Source organism: Dermacentor albipictus, chromosome 8, assembly GCF_038994185.2.
Source record: "Dermacentor albipictus isolate Rhodes 1998 colony chromosome 8, USDA_Dalb.pri_finalv2, whole genome shotgun sequence".
Taxonomy (NCBI): Eukaryota; Metazoa; Arthropoda; class Arachnida; order Ixodida; family Ixodidae; genus Dermacentor; species Dermacentor albipictus.
Genome location: NC_091828.1, coordinates 18,624,172 through 18,646,601, shown reverse-complemented (window position 1 = coordinate 18,646,601; position 22,430 = coordinate 18,624,172). Strand labels below are relative to the sequence as shown.

General features: G+C 49.7%; 2 protein-coding genes across 2 annotated transcripts in view; one reads left to right on the top strand and one right to left on the bottom strand.

The window, feature by feature from the left end:
• The window catches only part of LOC139048641 (skin secretory protein xP2-like), a 105,066-nt gene extending 95,102 nt beyond the window's left edge, over positions 1-9,964 (top strand). The window contains exon 4 of the transcript XR_011507846.1: positions 9,710-9,964. The gene's annotated coding sequence lies outside the window, so the exon portion shown is untranslated. The remainder of the gene's footprint in view (positions 1-9,709) is intronic.
• A 9,742-nt stretch (positions 9,965-19,706) lies between these two features.
• Positions 19,707-22,430, bottom strand: part of LOC135919566 (leucine-rich melanocyte differentiation-associated protein-like) — a 76,319-nt gene continuing 73,595 nt past the window's right edge. Inside the window, exon 3 of the mRNA XM_070523097.1 lies at positions 19,707-21,093. Coding sequence (XP_070379198.1) covers positions 20,772-21,093 — 322 coding nt within the window. The 3' untranslated portion in view covers positions 19,707-20,771. The remainder of the gene's footprint in view (positions 21,094-22,430) is intronic.

Below are 22,430 nucleotides of genomic sequence, written 5' to 3'. Positions count from 1 at the left end.
CTGGCCCGGCTGATGCGTCACTACACTCGTCTCAACATGTCTCTCAGCGTGTCCGTGCCTCGCTGTCACGTGGCCTCGTCCCGTGATGTTCCCTCTTGCCCTCAACTCCGAGAGTATAAAAGCAGCTGCCCCCAGATGCCAGGAGAGAGGCTCCGATTTCTTCTGTTAAGTAACCTGCTCTCCCGTCTCTCCACTTCGGTCGACCTGACCGGCCGCTCTTTTGTGATGCTAGAATAAACAAATTGTTCTGTTAGCAGTCGACTCATGCTTTGCCGGGACCTTCGGATGCTTCCAGTTGTGCCCCAGGCCGCCAGGCCAACACTACCCTTGGGGCTTGCGACCCAGTTGCAACAACTCGTGCCAGCGGTGCGATTGCAACAACGGGCGTCAGCGCTGAGGTTCCAATATCCCATATTCGGCGGCATCAACATAGAGAACGCCTTTTGAAGTGGAGAATTGTTTTTGGAGAGCCTTTGCTCGCTGCCACCTGCGCTGTTTGTGGTGCACAGGGTGCAAGTTTTTAGGAAGTAGAGGGATGCAGAAGTTCTCGTGTATGTGATGTGGAATGGTCTATTTAGTCTTGATGATGGGTGCCGGAGCGATGGAAAGAGTTTTAGAATGTGTCGACCTGTTCCAGTGTTAGAAAGTCTGCTATATTGGGATGTGAAGTGGGATTCTGTGAGTTCAGTGTGTTGAAGGTGCCAGTAAGCATTGGCCTTTCAGTGGAATTTCGTATGGGGACCCCTAGAGCGAATTTATATATTTTGCGTAAAAGAGTGTCGATTTTATCTTATTCTGATTTAAGGAAATGTAGATATGGTGTTGCGAATGTAATGTTACTGATAACGAAGGCCTGGACCAAGCGGAGAAGTTCGACCTCTTGTAGTCCTCCGTGTTTATTGGAGACGTTCTAGAAGGCGCAGGGTGTGATCGACTGTGGTTTTGAGTGTATGGAGGGTTTATGTGTTGACAGGCACGTACCCAGGGGGGGGCCCGGGGGGGCCCGGGCCCCCCCTCCCTCCCCACCCACGCCACCACTCCTCACACATTCCTAATGCGCCACCAGATCAATATTGAGACTTGGCAGCTGTTCATCGGTCAGCATTATGATGCATTTTTCACTCCTTTTAGACGGCGGTAGTTATCGGCACCTCTTGTAATGTGAACGACAGGTTTCTCATAGATTCCGCACCCGCGCGATTAACTCGCGATGCATTCAGTTGTCACCATCTATTCAACCGTCACGCGCATAGCTGTTGCTTTTGTTAGTTCAACCTTCTTTGTTTAGGCTGATCCTGGGACCAGGAGAGGGATGCAGCTGTTACTCAGCTGGTCTGTACTCTCATGGAACGAGTTGCGGCCGGAGAAAACGCCAATTGCGTTTAACTTTTCCCTTTGCTTCATTCTTTTCTTGAGTTACGGCTCGCCGCGACGCTGGCAGATGCCCGGAACCATATACACGTGATATGGGTTAGACAAGGTGGGAAATAAAATAACGTGAAAGAGCGTCCATCATGAAACCCTGCAATAACCCTTAAACCCATAAGCAAAATGACTGTCGCCCGTTACCTCGTCTGTTTTTCCCTTACTGTATAGCACTTTTCGTGCAAAATTGGCAACTGGAAACAAAAATCGCAAGGAGTTGAGAAATTAAGCGATATACTAAGGGAGAGAGCCAAGGCAACAACCAAACTGCAAGCAAGAGCGAATAATAAAAAAGTTAAGCGCTGTTTATGAGGCTATTTATGGATCAACATCTTTTTATTGAAAAGGGAAGTAGAGAAAACGCCGCCGAAAGTCGAGAACAATTACTTGTTTTGAATGACGCTTCTACAGTTATCGGTCGAACCGCCTTACGTGGCCACTTCTCTGCTGTGCTTATGTGGGTGTTTTTCTAACCTTTCGCGGTGAGCGCAGTACGTCTAGAATCGCAGAGTCCTGCGCTCTACGCGGTCGTATGGGACTGGCGGCCGCACAGCGTTACGCAATTCGCGGAACTGTCAAAACTGATCAACAAGGCGAAAATAACTGATATTCGAAACTATAACATGAGAAACACTGAAGAAGCCGTAAAAAATGAACGCAGCCTGAAATCAGTAAAAAAGATACCTGGCGTAGGACAAACCATGGTGTATGCACTAAAAGATAAGAAGGGGAATATCATCAGCAATATCAAAGATATAGTAAAAGCAGCGGAAGAATTCTAAGCTGACCTGTGTACAGTACCAAGAGGAGTCACGATACCTCACCTAAAAACAGTAATGAACAGGATACAGAAACTCCTATTTGCCAGAAACCACATTTGAAACCCACAGAAACCCACATTTGACAGCTTCTCCAGAGTATAAACACCTGGCATTTCCCTGGCATAGCGAATCTTGTCACACAAAGATGCTTGAGGTCTGCCTCACCAAATTACGCTGCCGCATTCCCTCCCTAAATTTCAATTTATACAGGTCGGGTTTGGTTCCCTCTCCCCTTTGTTCTTTTTGTGAGAAAGAGGACACGATACAGCACTTTCTTCTATCTTGCCGCCGCTTTGCTGCGTTAAGAAAAAGATTGCTGGAGATACCTTTTCGAAGAATTGGCCTGGACTTGACAGAACCTGCAATTCTTTTGTTCGGGGCGTCCACTTTGCGATTCAGCCACAGGGATGCATGCTTCGCTGTCCAAACATTCCTTACAGAATCTAAACGAATGCCCTGCTAAATTCTATTTTTTATTACTTTTAAATTAATTATTCCTCATTCAACAGCACCTTCCTGATTTTATTTTAGCCGGTAATTCAACCCTATTAAATGCTATTTGCATAGATATTAGGAAATTTATGCTCTATATTATTTTGGAATAATCCAGCCATTTCTTGGCCAATCCCCCATCGTGGGTAGGAGCCACAGGCTACAACAACAACAACAACAAAGGAACAAGAGATCAGGATCGCCAGTCGGCCACTAGAGACTGTGAAGGAGCACGTTTACCTTGGCCAATTAATCACAGGCAACCCTGATCATGAGAAGGAAATTCACAGAAGAATAAAAATAGGTTGGATCGCATACGGCAGATATTGCCAGCTCCTGACTGGAAGCTTACCATTATTATTGAAAAGTAAGGTGTGCAATCAGTGCATTTTGCCAGTGCTGACATATGGGGCAGAGACTTGAGAGCAAGTTAAGGACCGCGCAAAGAGCGATCGAACGAAGATTGCATGTTAAGGGAGAGAAAGAGCGGTTTGGATCAGAGAGCGAACGGGTATAGACGATATTCTAATTGACATCAAGAGGAAAAAATGTAGCTGGGCAGGTCATGTAATGCGCCGGTTAGATAACCGTTGGACCATTAGGGTTACAGAATGGTTACCAAGAGAAGGAAAATGCAATCGAGGACGACAAAAGACTAGACGGAGCGATGAAATTAGGAAATTCGCGGGCGCTAGTTGGAATCGGTTGGCGCAGAACAGGGGTAATTGGAGATCGCATTGCAGGGAGAGGCCTTCGTCCTGCAGTGGACATAAAACAGGCTGATGATGATGATGAAGTTGATGATGATGATTATGATGATGATGGTGGTGGTGGTGGTGTGGTGATGATGATGGAGGTGGTGGGCCCCCCCCCCCCCCCGAAAAAAAATCCTGGGTACATGCCTGTGTGTTGAGCCGGTTGCTTTGAATGTGTAAACCGAGCACCCGGAGGCTGTCCACTCTAGTTACAGGGATGTGGTTTAGAATGACCTGTATACTAGACATGTGTTTTTCGGCCCCCCGCTGGGATGCAGACGAAGTAGCTCAGATTTTTGAGGGGAGCATGTGAGATTCACAGCCCCTGCATGAGCCACGACGGCGTCTGGTGCGGCCTGTAGAGTGTCTTGAATCTCTCCATCGGAGCCGCAAGTTGTCCAAAGGGTGATGTCGTCGGCGTTGAGAGAAAACTTGGGATCAGGAATAGATTGCAATGCTCGCGACATCGGCATCATAGAAAGATTAAAAGGAAAAGGGGAGAGCACTGAGCCTTGGGGCGTGCCGTAGCTACCTGAAACGTACGAAGGGGATTGCTGTGTGTCTATGTGCTATGTTTATGGTTGCGGTACGGTTGGCTAAGGCGGCACATATGTAGCCATACGTCTTTCCGCCAACCCCAATGCGATTAAGCTCTCGGAGGATGGCGGAATGTGAAACGTTATTGAAGGCTCCGTGGAGGTCCAGACTGAGAATTGCTTGCGTATCTAGACTGCTATTGGGTGTAATGATGCCATGCTTCATTCGAAGCATGATATCTTGGCATAACAGAGATTTTCGAAAACCTACCATTTCTGATGGATAAAGATTGTTGTCTTCAATGTGTTTACTGAGTCGGTTGAAGATGACGTGTTCGAGTGTTTTACCTAGACAAGAGGTTAGTGATATGAGCCTGAGATTAGAAGTGTTGAGTGGTTTGTTTCGCTTTGGGATAAAAATTACCCTGTCATCTTTCCGCGAACTAGGGAGAGTGCCAGTGTCAAAGCAATGATTTAAGTACGTCGTGATGGCTGTGACGGAGTTGTCGTCTAGATTGCAGAGTATTTGGTTGTTAATAAGGTCGGGGTCTGGTGCTGACATTGTGCGCAGGGTGGCGAGGGCATAGCGAACGTCTGCTTCCGCGATAGCAGCGCTGAGTAGCTCGTTGGGCTCGCCAGTGTACTTTGGCATGCCGTACTTCTAAGCGAGAGGCACATGTTTATGGCTGAGGTCGTCGAAGAGTCGGTTGAGATTGTTTTTGTGTGTATGTAGCAGTTTGTATATGCTGTGGTTGTGGTGCATGCGTGATGTGGTAGGGTCTAATAAGTGTCGCAAGAGTTGCCATGTGCGCTTGTTATCGAGGTTGTCAGGCATGCTTTCACATACCTAGCCCCCCTGCTGGCAGGACAGTTCTGTGGCGTACTCCTGGATCTGGAGGTCTAATTTGGCAATTCTGAGTCTTAGTCTTCGGTTGTGCCGTCGCCCATTCCACCGTTTGAGAACAGACTGTTTGGCTTCCCACATGTGTAGAAGCTTGGAATCAACCATATTGAGAGCGGTTTCGGGGGGCAGAGTGGTATAGTGTGTCTGGAAGTCTGCGTGTAGTTGCTGAACCCATTCTGAGATGTCTTGAATGTTTGTGGGAGCTGATCTCTGGCGGGCCTCTCGAAAATTGTCGCAATTGGTAAGGCTGAGGGGTTTGGGTGCAAAGGGTTTGTGTTTGCAATGTAGTGTGATGGTAATGATGTAATGGTCGCTAGCGAGGTTAACTTGTGAATTGTGCCATGCGACGTGTTGGATTCTGTGTGTAAGCGTAAGATCGGGGAGGTGTCCTTAGCTACGCTGTTGTCTAGCCTGGTTGGTGCATCGGTGTCGTTATGTAACGCGAGTCTGTGGTCTTGTATGTGGATCCATAGGTCTCTGCCATTAGGAGTAGAAACGGAGTGGCCGCACAACTGGTGTGGGCCCCACAACTGGCGCATTTTCTCTCAAGGGAGAGGTGATGCGATATCCTGTGTCGGCTTCCAGTTTCGGTTTCGTAGTGTTACGTCCGGGGGCGTCACTCAATGCCAAACACTGTAAGTATGCCTGCTGCGTTTCCCCTCGTTGGAATAAAGTCATTATTTGTCCGCTTTGAACAGCGCCCACGCGGCTCAAGATGGCGGACACATCGGTCGGCGAGCCTCGCCCCGAAAGATACAGCAGTGATTTTGGTTGCCGAAAATGCAAAGTGACATCCGTTACTACGTCGCCCATTGCGACGTGCGTCGGTCGTGCAAACAACTATACAGGGACAGGCCGGGACAGAGCCAATACTGCGCAGAACTTAAAATTGCTATCAACAACCTCACTCAAGTTCCGGAGTCTAAGGTATGGTCTCGTCGCTTCCAGAACGCTGAAACGTGGAAGAAAAAAGAGAGGTCGTACACAACAAAGAGATAGCCGCCGCTTTCGACCTCCGTGGGCGTGCAACAAGGGAGCAGAGTTAGCGCGACGTGCTCAATGTCCTGACCGAAAGCTTCGTGATAACTTCGCGAGGGCCTTCGTCGTAACGACCGCCTCGTGGACAACACGTGGCGAGTCGGCCCGCCTAGTACGCTAAGCCTAGACGAGACCTGACAGTTTTGTCGTGCGCGTGTCGCGCTTCAAAACAAAGGTGCCTCCCACTGAGTAACCGTGCTGTCTGTTATCCTGCGCATTCTCTCCCTTCTTTCTCTTCCCCTTATCCCTTCTCCCAACGTAGGGTAGCCAACCAGACTCTTTACTGGTTGACATCCCTGCCTTCCTTATATCCCCCTCTGTCTCTCTCTCTCTCTCAGTGTGGCCGAGTGTACGTGGAAGGGGTAGCGCGCTTACGGATGAAAGAACAATGAAGGGGAGAGGAAGAAACCGTAGAATAAGTTCTAAACTTAAATTTATATGCCTTCTTTACCATGGGCATTACAATCTTTCTTGTTCTCGCTACTGACAAGACCCATTTAAGCACTCAACCAGAATTAGTCACTGCAAGACCATCCGCCAACGATTTAGTAGTGCAAACTCCCATGAATATTCGTTATTCCCGTAGGCCACATTTTATTTGAACAATTTGTCGGACACTGTAGTGAACGGCACGCCGTTTGATTAATTTGTAAAAAAGCATAGAGACAACGACATTTTCGGAGATGTAATAGTTCCTGTGTCCGACCTAAAGCCCCTCAATTTTCCAAAAGTAGCGCCATTCTTAGATCTTTCCGCCACCCCGCTCACTCTGGCGCGTCCTCCTCCACGCCTCCTGTCGCCCCAGCCTCCTCCGCTCCCCCATTGGCCAATCTGTGTCACGTGGAAGCAGGCGCCGCGCTTTTGTATATTTTTTTCTTTCCAGCGCGGAGTAGGCGCCACGCTTTTGTATATTTTTCTTTCTAGCGCGCGCCGACCTCCATTGTTGGGCCTGCGCGACGAAAGCACGGCAGGCGGACTGACGGAGTGCGTTAGCGTAATAGAATGTGTAGGGCAAAGAACTTAATTGCGATGCCATGCTGCTGCACCTTCGGTTGCCGCAACATACACAGCGAGGGCAAAAAGCTTTTTGCTTTGCCGTCCGGCGGGCGCAACGCAAAAAGAAGTGTGGATTCGCAGGATCGGGCGGGCTGAATTCGAGGAAGTGGCAAAGAACGCACGGCTTAGTGAAGTAAGGGCCACGGCTATTCACAACCTCTTATTTCGAGCCTAGTTCACGCCTTCCGCTTCGAAAAAGTGTTTGTTCATGCTCTGCGTGGTTTTTAGCGCGTTGTTTGACTTTTTTTTCGAATGTGCTCTGTTTGTTTCATGTAGTTTCGTTTTTCTTGCGGTGAAATGCACGCATCTGCAGCTGGCCTGTGACATAAAAGCGACTTTATTCAGGGTGTGTTTTGAGCTCCACCAGAAGTTAGCACATTCTCGACGCTTTTGCAAGGCTCAATATGAGTTACGATGCAGTCTTTTAGCATCGAATGTACGCCCCCATGTATTGATTTCGTTTCTGGTGATTAACCTTTTTAACCTTCCGAAGCGACGAAAGCTAGGATGCAGGTCGAAGTGGATGGCTCCGCATAACTTTATCTAGCTCGCCTGGGGATGTTTAACGTGCACTTTGATCGTAGAGACATACGTGGGCCGGTAAATTTCTCGTTGGCGTTTCATAATACTCGCGCGGGCGCACTAGCGCTGCTTTAGAAGTTGGCGCCTCGGCGCGATTGTATTTCTTCAATCAATTTTATTTACTAGTTGTAACACCTTGTCATTATTTCGCATTATTGACGGCGCCTCCAGGGCACCAAAGCGGCAACGGGGACACCAAAGCTAGAACCAGGGCTGGATGGGGCTCGCCGAAGCCTGTGCATGCCAAGGGGGTATAAGATCGTGGACAGCCAATTTTGTATGCAAACACTCCCTGCAACGCTTACATTATTGTAATGTCACGTGCTCCTCAGAGGCCTCCGTCAGCAATTACATGTGCCCTCCTGGAGCAGTACTTGTAAAAAAAAAACAATATATCGTCACGATTACCAAAGCACCCCGCAATGAAAAAAACGGCCCTGTTGCCAGGCATTGCTGACCGCACACAGCCGTTCCGGCTGTGTGCGGTCAGCAATCTCTCACGCGCCGGTCGAACAAAAGTATTCTGCAGGTACGTAAATGAACCTACGAAACTACCTACACATACTTTCACGCTGTCAACACCTGAAGTTTGGTAATTACGCGCGTGTTTCAGTACACCGTGTGCTTGCGTCGTGTTTCAGCAACACGAACTCTCAACGTCGCGCGCTTTACGCCCTAAATACGCCTTGAATAATGGTCCTTTTCTCTATTTCTTCCGCAATTCCAACACGCAATTCTAAAGGCCAGTTACCGACTGACGAAGAAAGATCTCGATTGAAAAAACTGCTCCGCAGGGCTCGAACGAACTTTTCTGCGGATTTCCTCCCGTAGCGTGTTAGCCGTCGTCTGACATAGTAGTTCTGCGGAAACCCGCAAGGTGGAGAGAAATAATGAATAAAGGGAAAATCAGACATCCACCCGTTCGTAGCAATTGCTGCAAAGGAAACCCATACGGGTTCCTCGAAAGAAATGCCTCGGAGTTGAAGAAAAATTCGTCCTGGTCCGGGACTCGAACCCGGGACCACCGCCTTTCCGGAGCAGCCGCTCTACCATCTGAGCTAACCAGGCGGCTAGCAGATGGCAGGGCGAAGTCGAATTTGTCGACAACACGAAGCAAAGGCAAGAGTTTGACATAGTAGTTCTGCGGAAACCCGCAAGGTGGAGAGAAAGGTGGAGAGGTGGGCCTACCGTAGCAGCCGTCGTCTGCTACGGTAGGCCCACCACCGGCGGCGCCACCGTCGAGGCCGCGCCGAGCGGAGGAGGAGGGAAGCGAATGGCGCGTCTTTGGGAGATTGAGGTGTTTTAGCCCGACCGGCTGAGTGTTTTCGTTCCTTTGTTGTGTAAATACTATTTCTGTAGTGTTTGCGTTTGTCTTTTTTAATTTCTATGTTCCGTACTGCGTTCATACTCACTGATGCACCCAATCCTGTTATGCCCCAGAAAGGGCCTGCAGTATCCCTAAATAAAACCCTGAGAGCGAACGGTGCGCAGTCTCGTTTTTCCATTGGTATATATATATATATATATATATATATATATATATATATATATATATATATATATATATATATATATCTGGTACGCCATCTGGTAAGAAAGGATGTTCCACTACCGTCCACCATGGCTCTGGGTGGCGCTGGCTAACACTCTTAGCGCTAGATCTATTTAACATAAATACCTAAGTTAGTGGACGGATTGATAGCCGTCACCGTAGCACATTTGGTAGTGCAGTTACAGTGTACTAGAATTGCTTCTAGTTCACTGTACTGCAGTGCACGCGCGATGCGGAGGCTGTGTGTTCGGCTCCCACTGACCACACGTTATTTTTTTGTCCATTTTCATTTCATCCCCCTTTTTTATTATTTTATACATTTCAAGTTCTAACAGTTCATTTGCATTCCTTGGCTTCACTGTTTGTTGGCTTTATCTCATCATGATTGACAAAAATTGAGCTCCTCGGTTTCCCTTGTTTCGTTTATATATATATATATATATATATATATATATATATATATATATATATATATATATATATATATATATATATATATATATATATATATATATATATATATTGTTACGGATGATGTTTATTTACAGGATGAAACGAGGTCCGAGATGGAAGCTACAGGCCAGGCCCAGCCGGCGCAGAGTACCCCGAGATCACGCGCGCACACTCTACTTCTTCTTTCTCAGCCTCAGTCGCGCAGTGCTGCGACATTTTCCCCGGGGACACGTGAAGCTCGCTGAGCGAGTTAAAGGGACCGGTGATGGCACTGCTTGAGTCTGGCCACGTGAACAACTTGCGTCGCACGTGAACGCCGATTACTTGCCGTCGCTTTGGCGACGACATAGTTCACATCACTCAAGCGGCTGAGTATAACGAATGGTACGGTGTAAGTGGCGAGAAACTTGCGGTACAATCCCTTTTTGCGAACAGGTGTCCACAACCAAGCATAATCACCGGGAGTAAAGCTGACGGGGATATGCAGCGCGTCATGCTAATCTTGCTGTTGCCTTGTGAGGACAACGTCCTAAGATGCGCCAGTCGACGTGCTTCCTCAGCACGATACAGAGTTTGGGCGATGGAAGGATCTTCTTGGCACGATGAAGGTAAAATAGTGTCCAGTAAGCACTGGGGAGCGCGTGCGCACAGCAAGAAGAACGGCGCATATCCAGTAACTTCGTGCTTGGCACTATTGTACGCGTACGTTACAAAAGGTAAGACGGCGTCCCAATGCTTGTGGTCAGCAGCGACATACATTGATAACATGTTCGTAAGGGTTCGATTCGTGCGCTCCATGAGGCCGTTGGTTTGCGGGTGGTAAGGAGTGGAATGACGATATGCAGAACCACAAAGCCGTAAAAGTTCTTCAGCGACGTCGGCGGTGAATTGCCGTCCACGGTCACTGATGACAACACGGGGAGCGCCGTGACTCGCAATCAGCAATCCACAAGTATGGGGTGTCTTTGTGAAGGAGAGACGTGAGGGCAGAGGCAAGCTGTGCGAAATTATTGATAAAGCGCCGGATATATGAGCAAAGGCCCAAAAAGCTTCGCCGATCTTTCACCGTTTGTGGCTGTTGGAAGTCGCGAACCGCTGATATATTTTCAGGGTGTGGTCGTATGCCGTCTTTGTCGACCAGAAAGCCTAATACGAGGGCTTGACGCTCAACGAAATGATATTTCTTCGAGTTTAAAATAAGGCCAGCTTGCTGGATACAGTCAAGAACGATCGACAGGCACTGATTGTGCTCGTCAAATGTCCGGCCGTAGATAATGACGTCGTCTAAATAGCACATGCAATTTTCCCATTTGAGTCCGCGGAGCACGGTATCCATAAATCGCTCGAATGTCGCTGGAGCATTGCATAAGCCAAAGGGCATAACGTTGAACTCAAAGAGACCGTCAGGTTTCACGAAGGCTGTCTTCTCCTTGTCTGAGGGGTGCATGGGAATTTGCCAATATCCTGACCGTAAATCAACAAAAGAGAAATACGACGCGGAGTGGAGGCAGTCGACGGCGTCATCTATTCGTGGTAGGGGGTACACGTCTTTCTTTGTGACGGCGCTTAGGCGGCGATAGTCCACACAGAATCTCCATGAGTTTTCTTTTTTCTTGACTAGGATCACAGGAGCAGCCCAAGGGCTACACGATTCCTGGATCACTCCTTTCTGTAACATTTCTTCGACCTGCTCGGCGATGACTTTTCTCTCTGAAGGTGAAACGCGGTAGGGCTTCTGACGAATTGGCGTTGCTTGCCCTGTATGGATGCGGTGTTGCATGCGAGACGCCGGTGATGTATGGGACGCTCGTTGGCCTTGAGCAAAATCAAACACTGTGGCGTAGCGAGCGAGCACAGCGTCCAGCAGACACTGCTCACTAGAAGACAGCGACTTGTTGATCATGCGCTTAAAGTCAGCAGAATTATCATAGTTGGAGTCGGGGTTGGATTTTTTTTCGGCACTTGACATTTCGACTGTTCCGAAGATGACAATGGCTTGTTCATCAAAACTTGCCAGCTTAAGTCCTAGCGGCAATGTTATGGATTGGGTTGAAACGTTCACTGTTCACAAACGAGTACAATCATCAGTGGTGACAACGAGGGAGCGAGGGACTATCGCATTTTTCTTGAGCGCATTGTTATAATCGGGCTCGGCTAAACCACAACAAGAACCTGTATGAGAGGGAGAAGCATTGACAGGTACAAACACTGCAGTCTGAGGAGGCAAAGACACATCTTGTGACACGGAGAGAACTTCGGCGGCATCACTGGTGCTATCTGTCATTGAAGTTCGCGCGTCGCGGCGAAGAGAAATAGCGCCACTTCCACAATCCAAAGTTGCCCCCCACTCACGAAAGAAATCAATTCCTAAAATAAAGTCATGTGTTGTACGTGCAAGCACAGTAAATTCACTTCGAAATGTCTTGTCCCCTATCGTAACTGAAACAGAACAGACCCCAAGTGGGTGTAACATTTCCCCGCCAACTCCACGAAAGGTAGCGTTCCGATCCCAAGAAAACATAACTTTTTGTCCAAGACGATTTTTGAAGGACAGGCTCATAACAGAAATTGCCGCCCCAGTGTCAACTAAAGCAAAAGCACTCACATTGTCAACTAAAATGCACACTTTGTTTAAACAATTTTACACAAGGGGGTCTTGATGAAGATAATCATTTTGCGGCCTCACCCCCGTCGGTCGCACCAGCTAGTCTCCCAGCGGCGGCGGTGACACCGAGCGACGACGAGGTGATGGAGAGCGTCGTTGTTGTGTCGGTGGTGGCGTGAGGCTGCGATTGCAAACGGGGAGTCACTGTGGCTCGCGCGTCCCTGCTGCAGCCGCTGGAAGGAGCTGGGACACAGCCAGGGCTCGTCAGCGGGCACGCGGGGTGTGTAGGGATTAAACCGTGGAGCACGCTGCTGGCGGCGGTGGCAATACCTAGCAATGTGTCCAGGCACACCGCAGCTGTAGCAAATGCGTGAGTCGCGACTTGTCGCAGGTGACACCAGTGACATGGGTGGAAACGTACTCTCAGGCTCGTTGCAGGAGGGAAGAGCCCACGGAACAAATCGTTGTTGTGCATGTTGTCGGCGTCCCAGACTTGTCGGTTGCGGTGGCAAGTTGCTGCTCTCCGTACGATCAGCATAGGTCCTGGGAGGTTCTCGGTAACTCTGAGGTGCCCATGTGGCTGGTGGCCCACGAGAGCGATGATCAAATGCACACTGATGGCACACATGAGCGTCGTCAACAACTTTAAGGCGTTCAAGCTCTTCTTTAACCACTTGCCGAATCACCCTGGAGATGTCATCGTAGGTTGGGACGGACGCACTTGCAATAGCAGTAACATTGTCCAAGCGTCCAAACTTTGTCCCAATCCTTCTCATTTTCAGCGCTTCAAACGCCCGGCAGTGTTTCTTCAGATCCGACGGAGTACTAAGATCTTCCTTCGTTATAAGAAAATTATAAACATCTTCAGCGATTCCTTTAGGCAGATGTCCTACTTTGTCTTCGTCTGTCATGGTAGCGCTGACGATTCCGCATAATTTCAGGACAGCCTCTATGTACGTTTTGCACGTTTTGCCAGGTAATTGAGCTCGTCGGGAAAGCGTCTGCTCAGCCTTCTTTTGCTTAGAGATCGGGTCCCCGAAGCACTTGGTGAATTCTTCAACAAAATTATCCCAGCTTGTCAGAACGCTCTCGTGGTTTTCAAACCAGAGGAGCGGGGGTTCCTGCGAGAAAAAAAAAACCACGTTATCCAGCTGCTTCGTAGTGCTCCAGTGGTTTTGGCGACTCACTCTGTTGTAGTGGTTAAGCCAGTCGTCGACGTCTTCGTTCGCCTTCCTCGAAAAGATGGGTGGCTCTCGCAGCGGTGTCCAGTAGCCAGCCTGACCTACGTGATTGCTGTCTGGTCCGCCGCAGGTGGGGTCATCATTGCCTTCTCTGGAATCGGCCATGTCCGCTGCTTGTGGTCGTAAACCGGCCAAGCGTCTACTCCGTCGGACAGTTTGTAGAGCTGGGTCGTCTAGGATCGTCCAAGATCTACCCCGCACCTCCACCAAAGATGTTACGAATGATGTTTATTTACAGGGTGAAGCGAGGTCCGAGAGGGAAGCTACAGGCCAGGCCCAGCCGGTGCAGAGCACCCCGAGATCACGCGCGCACACTCTACTTCTCTCTCTCTCTCTCTCTCGATATATATATATATATATATATATTGTCACGAAAAAGACAATGTAAGATGTGCCTGGCATCGGCGAGGCAGACAGTTGTACAAGATAGCGTGCGATAAATTCAAGCCGGCGTCCTCGGCTTCTACTTCTTCTACGCCAGCGCCCGTCTCTTGCTGAGCGCGCATTCCAGTCCCAAGTTCTTTTTCATCGCTGGCTCGTGACACCTAGCGGCATTATTCCCCCGCCAAAAGAAAGGCATCGACCCGATGCTTGCTAAACTAGGAAGTGTGGAAGTATTATGAGATCGGATTGGCGTCGCCTTAACGCAGGAAATACGGTTTGAGGCGAATGACATGCACTATCTCTGAGTGGTGCTTTCGACGCCGAGGCGACGCGGCACCGTCGATAATGACCTCATAGTTCACTTCACTAACGCGGCGTATCACTTTGTAGGGTCCAAAGTATCTACTAAGGAGCTTCTCAGACAACCCCTGGCGACGGACTGGAGTCCACACCCAGACTTGGTCATCTGGCTGGTACTCGACTTGCCGATGTCGAAGGTTGTAGCGTCGTGCGTCTGTACTCTGCTGCTTCGCGATGTGTATGCGCGCAAGTTGACGAGCTTCCTCTGCGTGAGTAAGTTGCTCGGCGTCGGCAGTAAGTGATGCGTCAGTGTCGTGCGGGAGCATAGCGTCTAGCGTTGTCTGGACCTCGCGCCCGTAGACAAGACGGAACGGTGTAAATCGTGTGGTTTCCTGAATGGCGGTGTTGTACGCGAATGTAACGTACGGCAGGACTTGATCCCATGTTTTATGCTGGACGTCCTCATACATAGACAGCATGTCAGCAATGGTTTTGTTTTGCCGTTCCGTCAGTCCGTTGATCTGCGGATGATAGGCAGTCGCCTTGCGATGCTGTGTACAGCTCAGCTCGAATATGTCCTCTATCAGTTGGGCTGTAAGAGCAGTGCCTCTGTCGGTGATGACATGTGATGGGGCACCATGTCTGAGGACTATGTGATCGATAAAGAACTGGGCAACTTCGTAGGCCGTGGCACGCTGTACAGCTTTCGTCTCGGCGTAGCGTGTTAGATAGTCCGTGGCGACTATAATCCAATTGTTTCCGCTGGCTGACAAGGGAAAGGGTCCCAGAAGATCCATGCCGATTTGATCAAACGGCGCACTAGGTGGTGCGATGGGTTGGAGTAACCTCCCGGGCTTCAAAGACGGCGACTTCCTGCGTTGACACTCTCGGCAGCTTTGCACGTAACGCTTCACCGTGGTAGAAAGTCTGGGCCAGTAGTACGTCTGGCGTACTCTTGCAAGAGTGCGTGAAAATCCCAAGTGTGCAGAAGTGGGCTCATCATGGCAGGCTAGAAGAATGTCATCACGAAGGGCGGCAGGTACGACCAATAGATACTCTTTGTCGCTGGCACTCGACTTTTTCTTGTAGAGGACACCATTTCGCAGGCAGAAGGTCGAAAGACTGCGAGAAATGTGTCGTGGGATTGTAGCATTCTGGCCTTCTAGGTGATCGATGACAGGGCGTATTTCGGTGTCCTCGCGCTGCCGTATGATCAAATCAGATGCGGTGAGGGCCCCAAGGAATGCGCCGTCTTCGTCCATGTCCTTATCACAAGTTTTGACGGGAGCGCGCGACAACGCGTCGGCATCTTCGTGTTTGCGGCCCGATTTGTAGACGATGGTAACATCGAACTCCTGGAGACGGAGACTCCATCGAGCAAGTCGCCCGGCTGGGTCTCGTAAGTTGGCTAACCAACACAGGGAATGGTGGTCTATCACCACCTTGAAATGGCGACCGTAGAGATAAGGCCGAAATTTCATGATGGCCCACACAACCGCTGGACACTCTTTCTCGGAGGTGGAGAAGTTGATTTCGGTGCGTGAAAGGGTGCGACTGGCGTAAGCGATGACTCGCTTGACGCCTTCCTGGTATTGAACGAGTGCAGCGCCAAGACCGATGTTGCTTGCATCGGTATGCACCTCGGTGTCAGCGTCCTCGTCAAAGTAAGCGAGGACGGGTGATTCCTGCAGGCGTTGCCGTAACTCGGTGAAAGCTGCGTCCTGCTCATCCGTCCAAACGAAGGGTGCGTCTTCTCACGTGAGGCGTATGAGTGGTTCAGCGATGCGCGAGAAATTAGCGATGAAGCGACGATAGTACGCACACAGACCGAGAAAGCGGCGTACTGCTTTCTTGTCACGAGGAGTCGGAAAAGCAGCAACAGCAGATGTTTTATCTGGGTCAGGCTGGACGCCATCGGCATTCACGACATGCCCGAAAAACTTGAGCTCTTCGTAACCGGAGTGACACTTTTCTGGCTTTAGTGTGAGATTAGCGGAGCGGAGCGCCTCAAGTACCGCCTCTAAACGCTTCAGATGTTCTTCGAAGGTCGCCGCAAGCACGACGATGTCATCTAAGTATACTAAACAGCTGTGCCACTTCAGACCCGTCAGAACAGTGTCCATCCTTCGATGGAATGTGACCGATGCAGAACACAGGGCGAATGGAAGTACTTTAACTTCGCACAGTCCATCCGGGGTAACAAAGGCAGTTTTTTCGCGATCTCGTTCGTCAACTTCGATTTGCCAATATCCGCTCTTCAGATCTATGGATGAAAAATACCTGGTTCGCCGCAGTAGATCTAACGAATCATCGATCAGCGGAAGCGGATAAACGTCTTTTTTTTGTGACGTTATTCAACTTTCTATAGTCAACGCAGAACCTAAGCGTTCCGTCTTTCTTTTTGACGACGACCACCGGCGATGACCAAGGGCTTTGGGATGGTTGTATGATGTCATCGTCAGGCATTTCTTTAACTTGTGCATTACTCACGTTGCGCTCTTTCGCCGACACGCGATAAGGCAGTTGTCGTATGGGACGAGAATCGTCATACGTGATTATTCGATGTCTCGTGATGGGTGTCTGGCGTACCTTAGAAGAAGACGCGAAGCACTCCTTGAACTGAAGGAGCAACTCGCGCTGCGCTTTCTGCTTTTCCTCCGAAAGGTCTGAATTGATGTCGATATTGCTGAGTGTCTGAGCTGGGTTCCCCTTCGTCATAGACGCAAAGCATTCAGCAACGTCGGCTATGGGCTCAGCGAAAGCGATAGTAGTACGACGAAATAGGTGCCGATGCTCCTGGCTAAAATTCGTCACGAGGAGCGCCGAACGTCCACCTCGAAGCATAATGAGACTGCGGGCTGTACATACACCATGAGTCAGCATAAGAGAGGAATTGCCCTCTGCAACAGCTTCGCCGTCACGCAGATCGTCGCATACGACCATTACCAGGACACTTGCGCGTGGTGGTACAGTTACACTGTCGGCGTAAACTCGAAGTGCGTTACGTCGGCAATTGTCGCGGTTGTTCGCTGCTATTTCTGTCGAAAAGTCACTGTGCGCTCCCGGAGGTCTATAATGGCACCATACTCTAGCAGAAAGTCGACGCCCAAGATGAGGTCCCGAGAACAATCGCGGAGTATAAGGCAGCTGGCTGGAAACGTGGACCCACGAATTTGTACTCTGACCGTGCACATGCCCAACGGTGTTACGATGTGCCCGCCAGCAGTACGAATTTGCGTTCCAGACCAAGGCGTGATGACTTTTCTAAGTTCTGTCGCTAGGTTTCAGCACAAGACTGAGTTTTCGGCCACCGTGTCCAATAACGCACCACACACACCCAGATATATATATATATATATATATATATATATATATGTTTATCTGGGTGTGTGTGTGCGTAAAAGAGTCGGATTGCTTGGAGGAAGGAAAGCGCAGTAGAGAGAGGCGCCGGCCAGCCCGGATGTTGGAGAAAGTGTGGCGGAAGTCACATGCACTTTTTTGCAAAGGCGCGCTGGGTCTGGTGGTCGAAACGTCAACGTTGCATAGCAACCGTGCTCCTGAAGTTGTTGCTGCTGCTCTCGGCCTCCAAACAGTGGTATAACATTTTTCCGCCTGGGTATTTCTCCAAGCCCATTCCGTTCGGGGGACAAGCTAAGTTCGGAGTGTGGTGTGTAAGCTTGACAGTTGCGTTTTGGGTCTGTGAGTGTCTTCCGACAACAAAGACGCTGACGTAATCATGGCCTGGGTCTTCGTCGTCTTCTTCAAAGTGTCACCGAAAAGCAAAGGGGCACGTAGTGTTGCAGAAGTTTGGTAGGTTTTGTTCTGACGCGCGTTAGCAGCGCACACTTCTGGCGGCTCGTAGCAATGCAAGTTCCAAAGCTCGCGCCATCTGCTCCGGCGAGCTCATTGAATATTGCAGATTCAAAGGGAGATGGCACACCAACACGGCTGCAGTTCTGGCTTCAAAAACGTGACGTCAGGGCCTCTCCTACTTTAGGGCGAAAGCCTTTAATGGCTCATACTCGCGGCGTCCGACCGTCCGTACCCTGGAACGGTGCCAGCTGTGGCTTCTCTCCCTCATACTCTCTCAGCAATCGCACGATGGCACAGCGGCGCACAGCAACAGTTGCGCCGCCACAGCTGTGGCCTCTCTCCTTACACTCTCTCAGCAATCACGTGATGGCACAGCGGCGCACGCGGCAACTCTCCTGTCTCTTGCAGCGGATAGCTCCCAAGCGGCCCGGTGATGATTCCACGGCAAGCGGTTCGGAGAAGCGCCCCAAGAATGGGGATTCCCCCGATACCAAACGCCAGAAGAATGAGCGAATGTGCATGCGGCGGGCTAACCTGTCACGGGGCACCAAGGCCAGGGAAGCGATACGGAAGCGATTGAGGCGAAAGCATGGCTCATACACGCGGCGTCCGACCGTCCGTCCGTGCGCTGGAACGTTGTCGCGGATTTCCACCAAGACGCTAGGAACAGACATGCATTTGTCAGTGGTCTACAAAGTTCACTAGCGTTACAGTTGGTCACACCGATGACAACAGCCACCACGCAGCATGGCAGCTGTCTTGATCTTGTCTTCCAGACATATCCAACCGCCGAAGGTCTCGAGTACATATCAGTACATTTCAGTGATCACAAGGCAGCTATCTAGACGTCGATCCAGCCAAGCATAACGAATTCATGAGAACTTAAAGCAAATACACAAAAAATTCATTAATAAACAGTCCATCGTTTACTTCAAATTACACACTTTGTCAATCTTTGTAAAAAAAATTGAAGGACACTTTGTAAATTCCAAGTGTGTTCGGCGAAAACGTGTGCCCATTCTACTGGGAGTGTCATGCACAAAAAAAAAGCAAAAGAAGACATGGCATAGTCAGGCGAATGGGCACAGGCTTTCGCCGAACGCACTTCGTAATTTACAAATTGCCCTTCAATTTTGTTCCTTCCCTCCATGGTTTGCGGTTTCTCGTGTCATCAGTGGTCATGAGGGGTCAGAGCGTCGCTTCGCCCGCGTTATCAATTGGGCCTCTTCGATTATACATGCCTGACAGTCACGGACTGTCCAAGGCGGTGCTTTCAGCCAATGAGCGTTGTGTATGCAGCGTCTCGGACAGTCCGGGACTGTCAGGCACGGATAATCGAAAAGACCCCATAGTGATCAGGCGGCCGTGAACGGTGGATCATAAGAGTGGCGTAGAATCGAGCGGTAGCAATCGCTACAAGATTGCGGCCACAATGGCCGCATTCGCGTGCGTTTTCGCTTCAGCGGCAAGCAAACGCTCTCAGATGGAATCATTGCGGCTGTGATCAGCGACGCTTAGTAGGTGGTAATTCCTCACGGCGTTGGCCCGTGTGAGTAAACCGGCCGTTCCTTTTTGGCGTCACTGACGGGGAGCGGCATGCCACCAAAACGGCTCCGCGATTGATTCAACCGTGCAGGCTATGGGGTACTTACCGTAGGGATGATAACAATGCCGCTGACAAAAGCTCGCTAACAGAACAGCTTGAAAAACACAATCACCAAGGGTGAAGAAGGATGAGATGATAGAGCGTGGATTTAAAAAAAGCAAAGAAAAACGCTTTTTTTGTTTCTGCAATCACTCAACATTTGTCGTGGCAAGACATTTTACACATTTTGCACTGCACAAGAGTCGTATCCACCAGTAATGAACACGCAAGAATTCTTAATTGAGCCGAAGAAGCATCGTCGTTACAAAATAACGTGCAAGTGTAGAGTATCTGCACATGTACAAAAAAAGATGGTCACGAACCTTTTCTTGTTGCTAGAAAAACCAATCACAATTCTACAAGAGCACGTGGGGCAGCTTGGGTGTTATGCTGGAATGATAAGCTTTCTTCCAGTTCTTTTTTCGCCCTGCTTGTCACACCCTGTACAAGGAATCGCAGCTGGTCCACATTCTAAAATCCACAGTACAGTCATCTTTGAGTCATCACTGAAAATACCCTATACGCATGTTGCTAATATGTGCTTTCGAATTTGATGTAACAAATTTGGTACGAATCGGTGTCGCAATAGTCAACAGCTCTGCTGACATGGTATGCGAAGGAAGCCACAAACAAGTCCAAATGATATCGCGTGTACTATTTGAGAATTCACGGCGCACGTCCAAGGTTCGCCGCATGTCGAATTCCAGGCATTTCCTCGTGGCAGCAGAACATACCACACGCCTCTTACACACGATTGTACAATATCGCTGGTAGGTGCACCTAGAACGGCCGACATATAGGTTCTCTTCGTCGATATGCCTATATAGTAACACTTACACAGAACAGGTGGAAAATACAGACACACAGCGACGGTAATGGCAGCACACAGTACCCACAACGCAACTTGGAACACGAAGAGCACACGACACAGGTTACCTTATCGTTTATGCTTGTTCATGCATCGTGTCATCCTTTTCTTTTTTTTTGCGCCCATTAGCTGTCCCATCAAGGTACGTGGCTCAATAACGCTCCACTATATCCAGAATGTTATGCGGCTATAAGAGCGGCAGCGCACGCAGCTACGCGTACAAAGGCTGCGCTGCCGACGACGTGACCCGTGGGTGCACAGGGCGTCGTACATCGAGCGTACATGCGTACGAGGGCGCAGTTCAGAGCTCGTCATTGCGGATGAAACGGTTCCCTTCGGAGTGCTTGCCGGTGTACTTGTACTTGAGCATCCCGTAGACGGTCTTGCGCTGGCGTCCAATGTTGTGCGTGGGCACCAGCGGCAGCGGCGTGTACCGGTAGGCGTCGGCTTCCGAGTCCGAGCCGCCGTCGGCCCAGGGCGCCGATCCCCCGACGTGCAGCGGCGGCCGGGCGACCCGCATGAAGGCGCCCACGCGCCGCGCCTCGGCCCGCTCGGCGCCAGCCACGGCGCGGGAGTCGAGGAACTTCAGCTGCCGAAGCTTGTGGATCACGTAGTAGCGGTACCTGCAGCGTCAGGGTGCTTGCTATAGCGGGCAGCGTTCTATAGTCGGCACAGTATCTGGAACGCGTCTGGGCTTCTTCGAGAAGCGCGCGGAACTCAGTGTTCTGATAGTCGTCGCACGTCACATCAGTCCGAAATTAGCCTGCAATGCCCAAACACTGTTCCACATCAAGGGCATTTAGAACACCTTGTCGACCTCTATTTTTGGCCATGGCTACAAATTTATACAAAAATATGACAGCAATGAAATATTATTGCAAGTACAAGTTACCTGCCAGATTGATTTATTAATTCGCAATAAGTTTCCTGATGTACCCACAGCTGAACAGTATCTCCTGCGTATATACAGTATAAAGAGCGCTACTGCTGGCTGTGTGTACAGTAGCGTGCTAAAATGAAAATTCCGAGGTATCGAAGCAGCGTAGCATATATGATACACTGGGCATTAAAGGGTTGAAAGCTTTGCGCCCCCATGATGCGAATGGGCCTCTCGACAAACTGCTTTGAATCAAAGGCTGGACACCGTTGTTCGAAATCGCACTTGTGATTGTGCGAGCGACCGCTCGAGTGCGGTCCCGCTCTGCTCAGGTGGCTCCCAGAAAGTTCTAGGGAATCGCGCGTTGCCCTCGCTCATAGGCGTCTGCGGATTTCTAAACTCCGCTTCAAGTGCCACGCACTGTAGAAGCTACGCAAGAAGTTCGGTCACGAGAATTTATCACTCCACGCATAGGCGCCGACTGAGGGGGGGGATGGGGGGAGGAGGGGGCTCCGCCCCCTTGTCCCACACGCACATACACCTAACGTGTCATTGCCAGAGTTTTGTCAGCCACATCATTTGATGTTTCGTTTGACTTGCCTCGACCTCTTGACTTAAAATTTTATTGTAGCTAATAGCTTACTGCATCATTGTTGGCGTGGGCGTGCACGATTTTAATCCATCATTTGCTTTATCTCTGCAAATCCTGACAATAGGTGCACATGTGCATTAGAAGCACTAGCTGTGGCTGCCTCATCCGTATTTTCTCAATTGAAAATTGTTTTAAGCTTCCACTGTAAACATCATGCACATATACAATATATATAAATATATACGTAGCATAAAGTTTATTACATTTTGAAAGAGAAGGTGGTAGCCAATCAACAATTATTTCTAAAAGCGTGGTTAGCTTATGCCTGGACAATGAATATGTTGCTGTATGTTCGCCTCGCTTCAAGATGGTTTCCGTGCCTTTTTGACCCTGAAAAAAACCTTTAAGCTTTAGTGACACCTTCGGTAGGGTCTTTTATCAACGGCGTGTGATATGCACGTGAATGATATGTACGTTCCACAGCCTCGCTT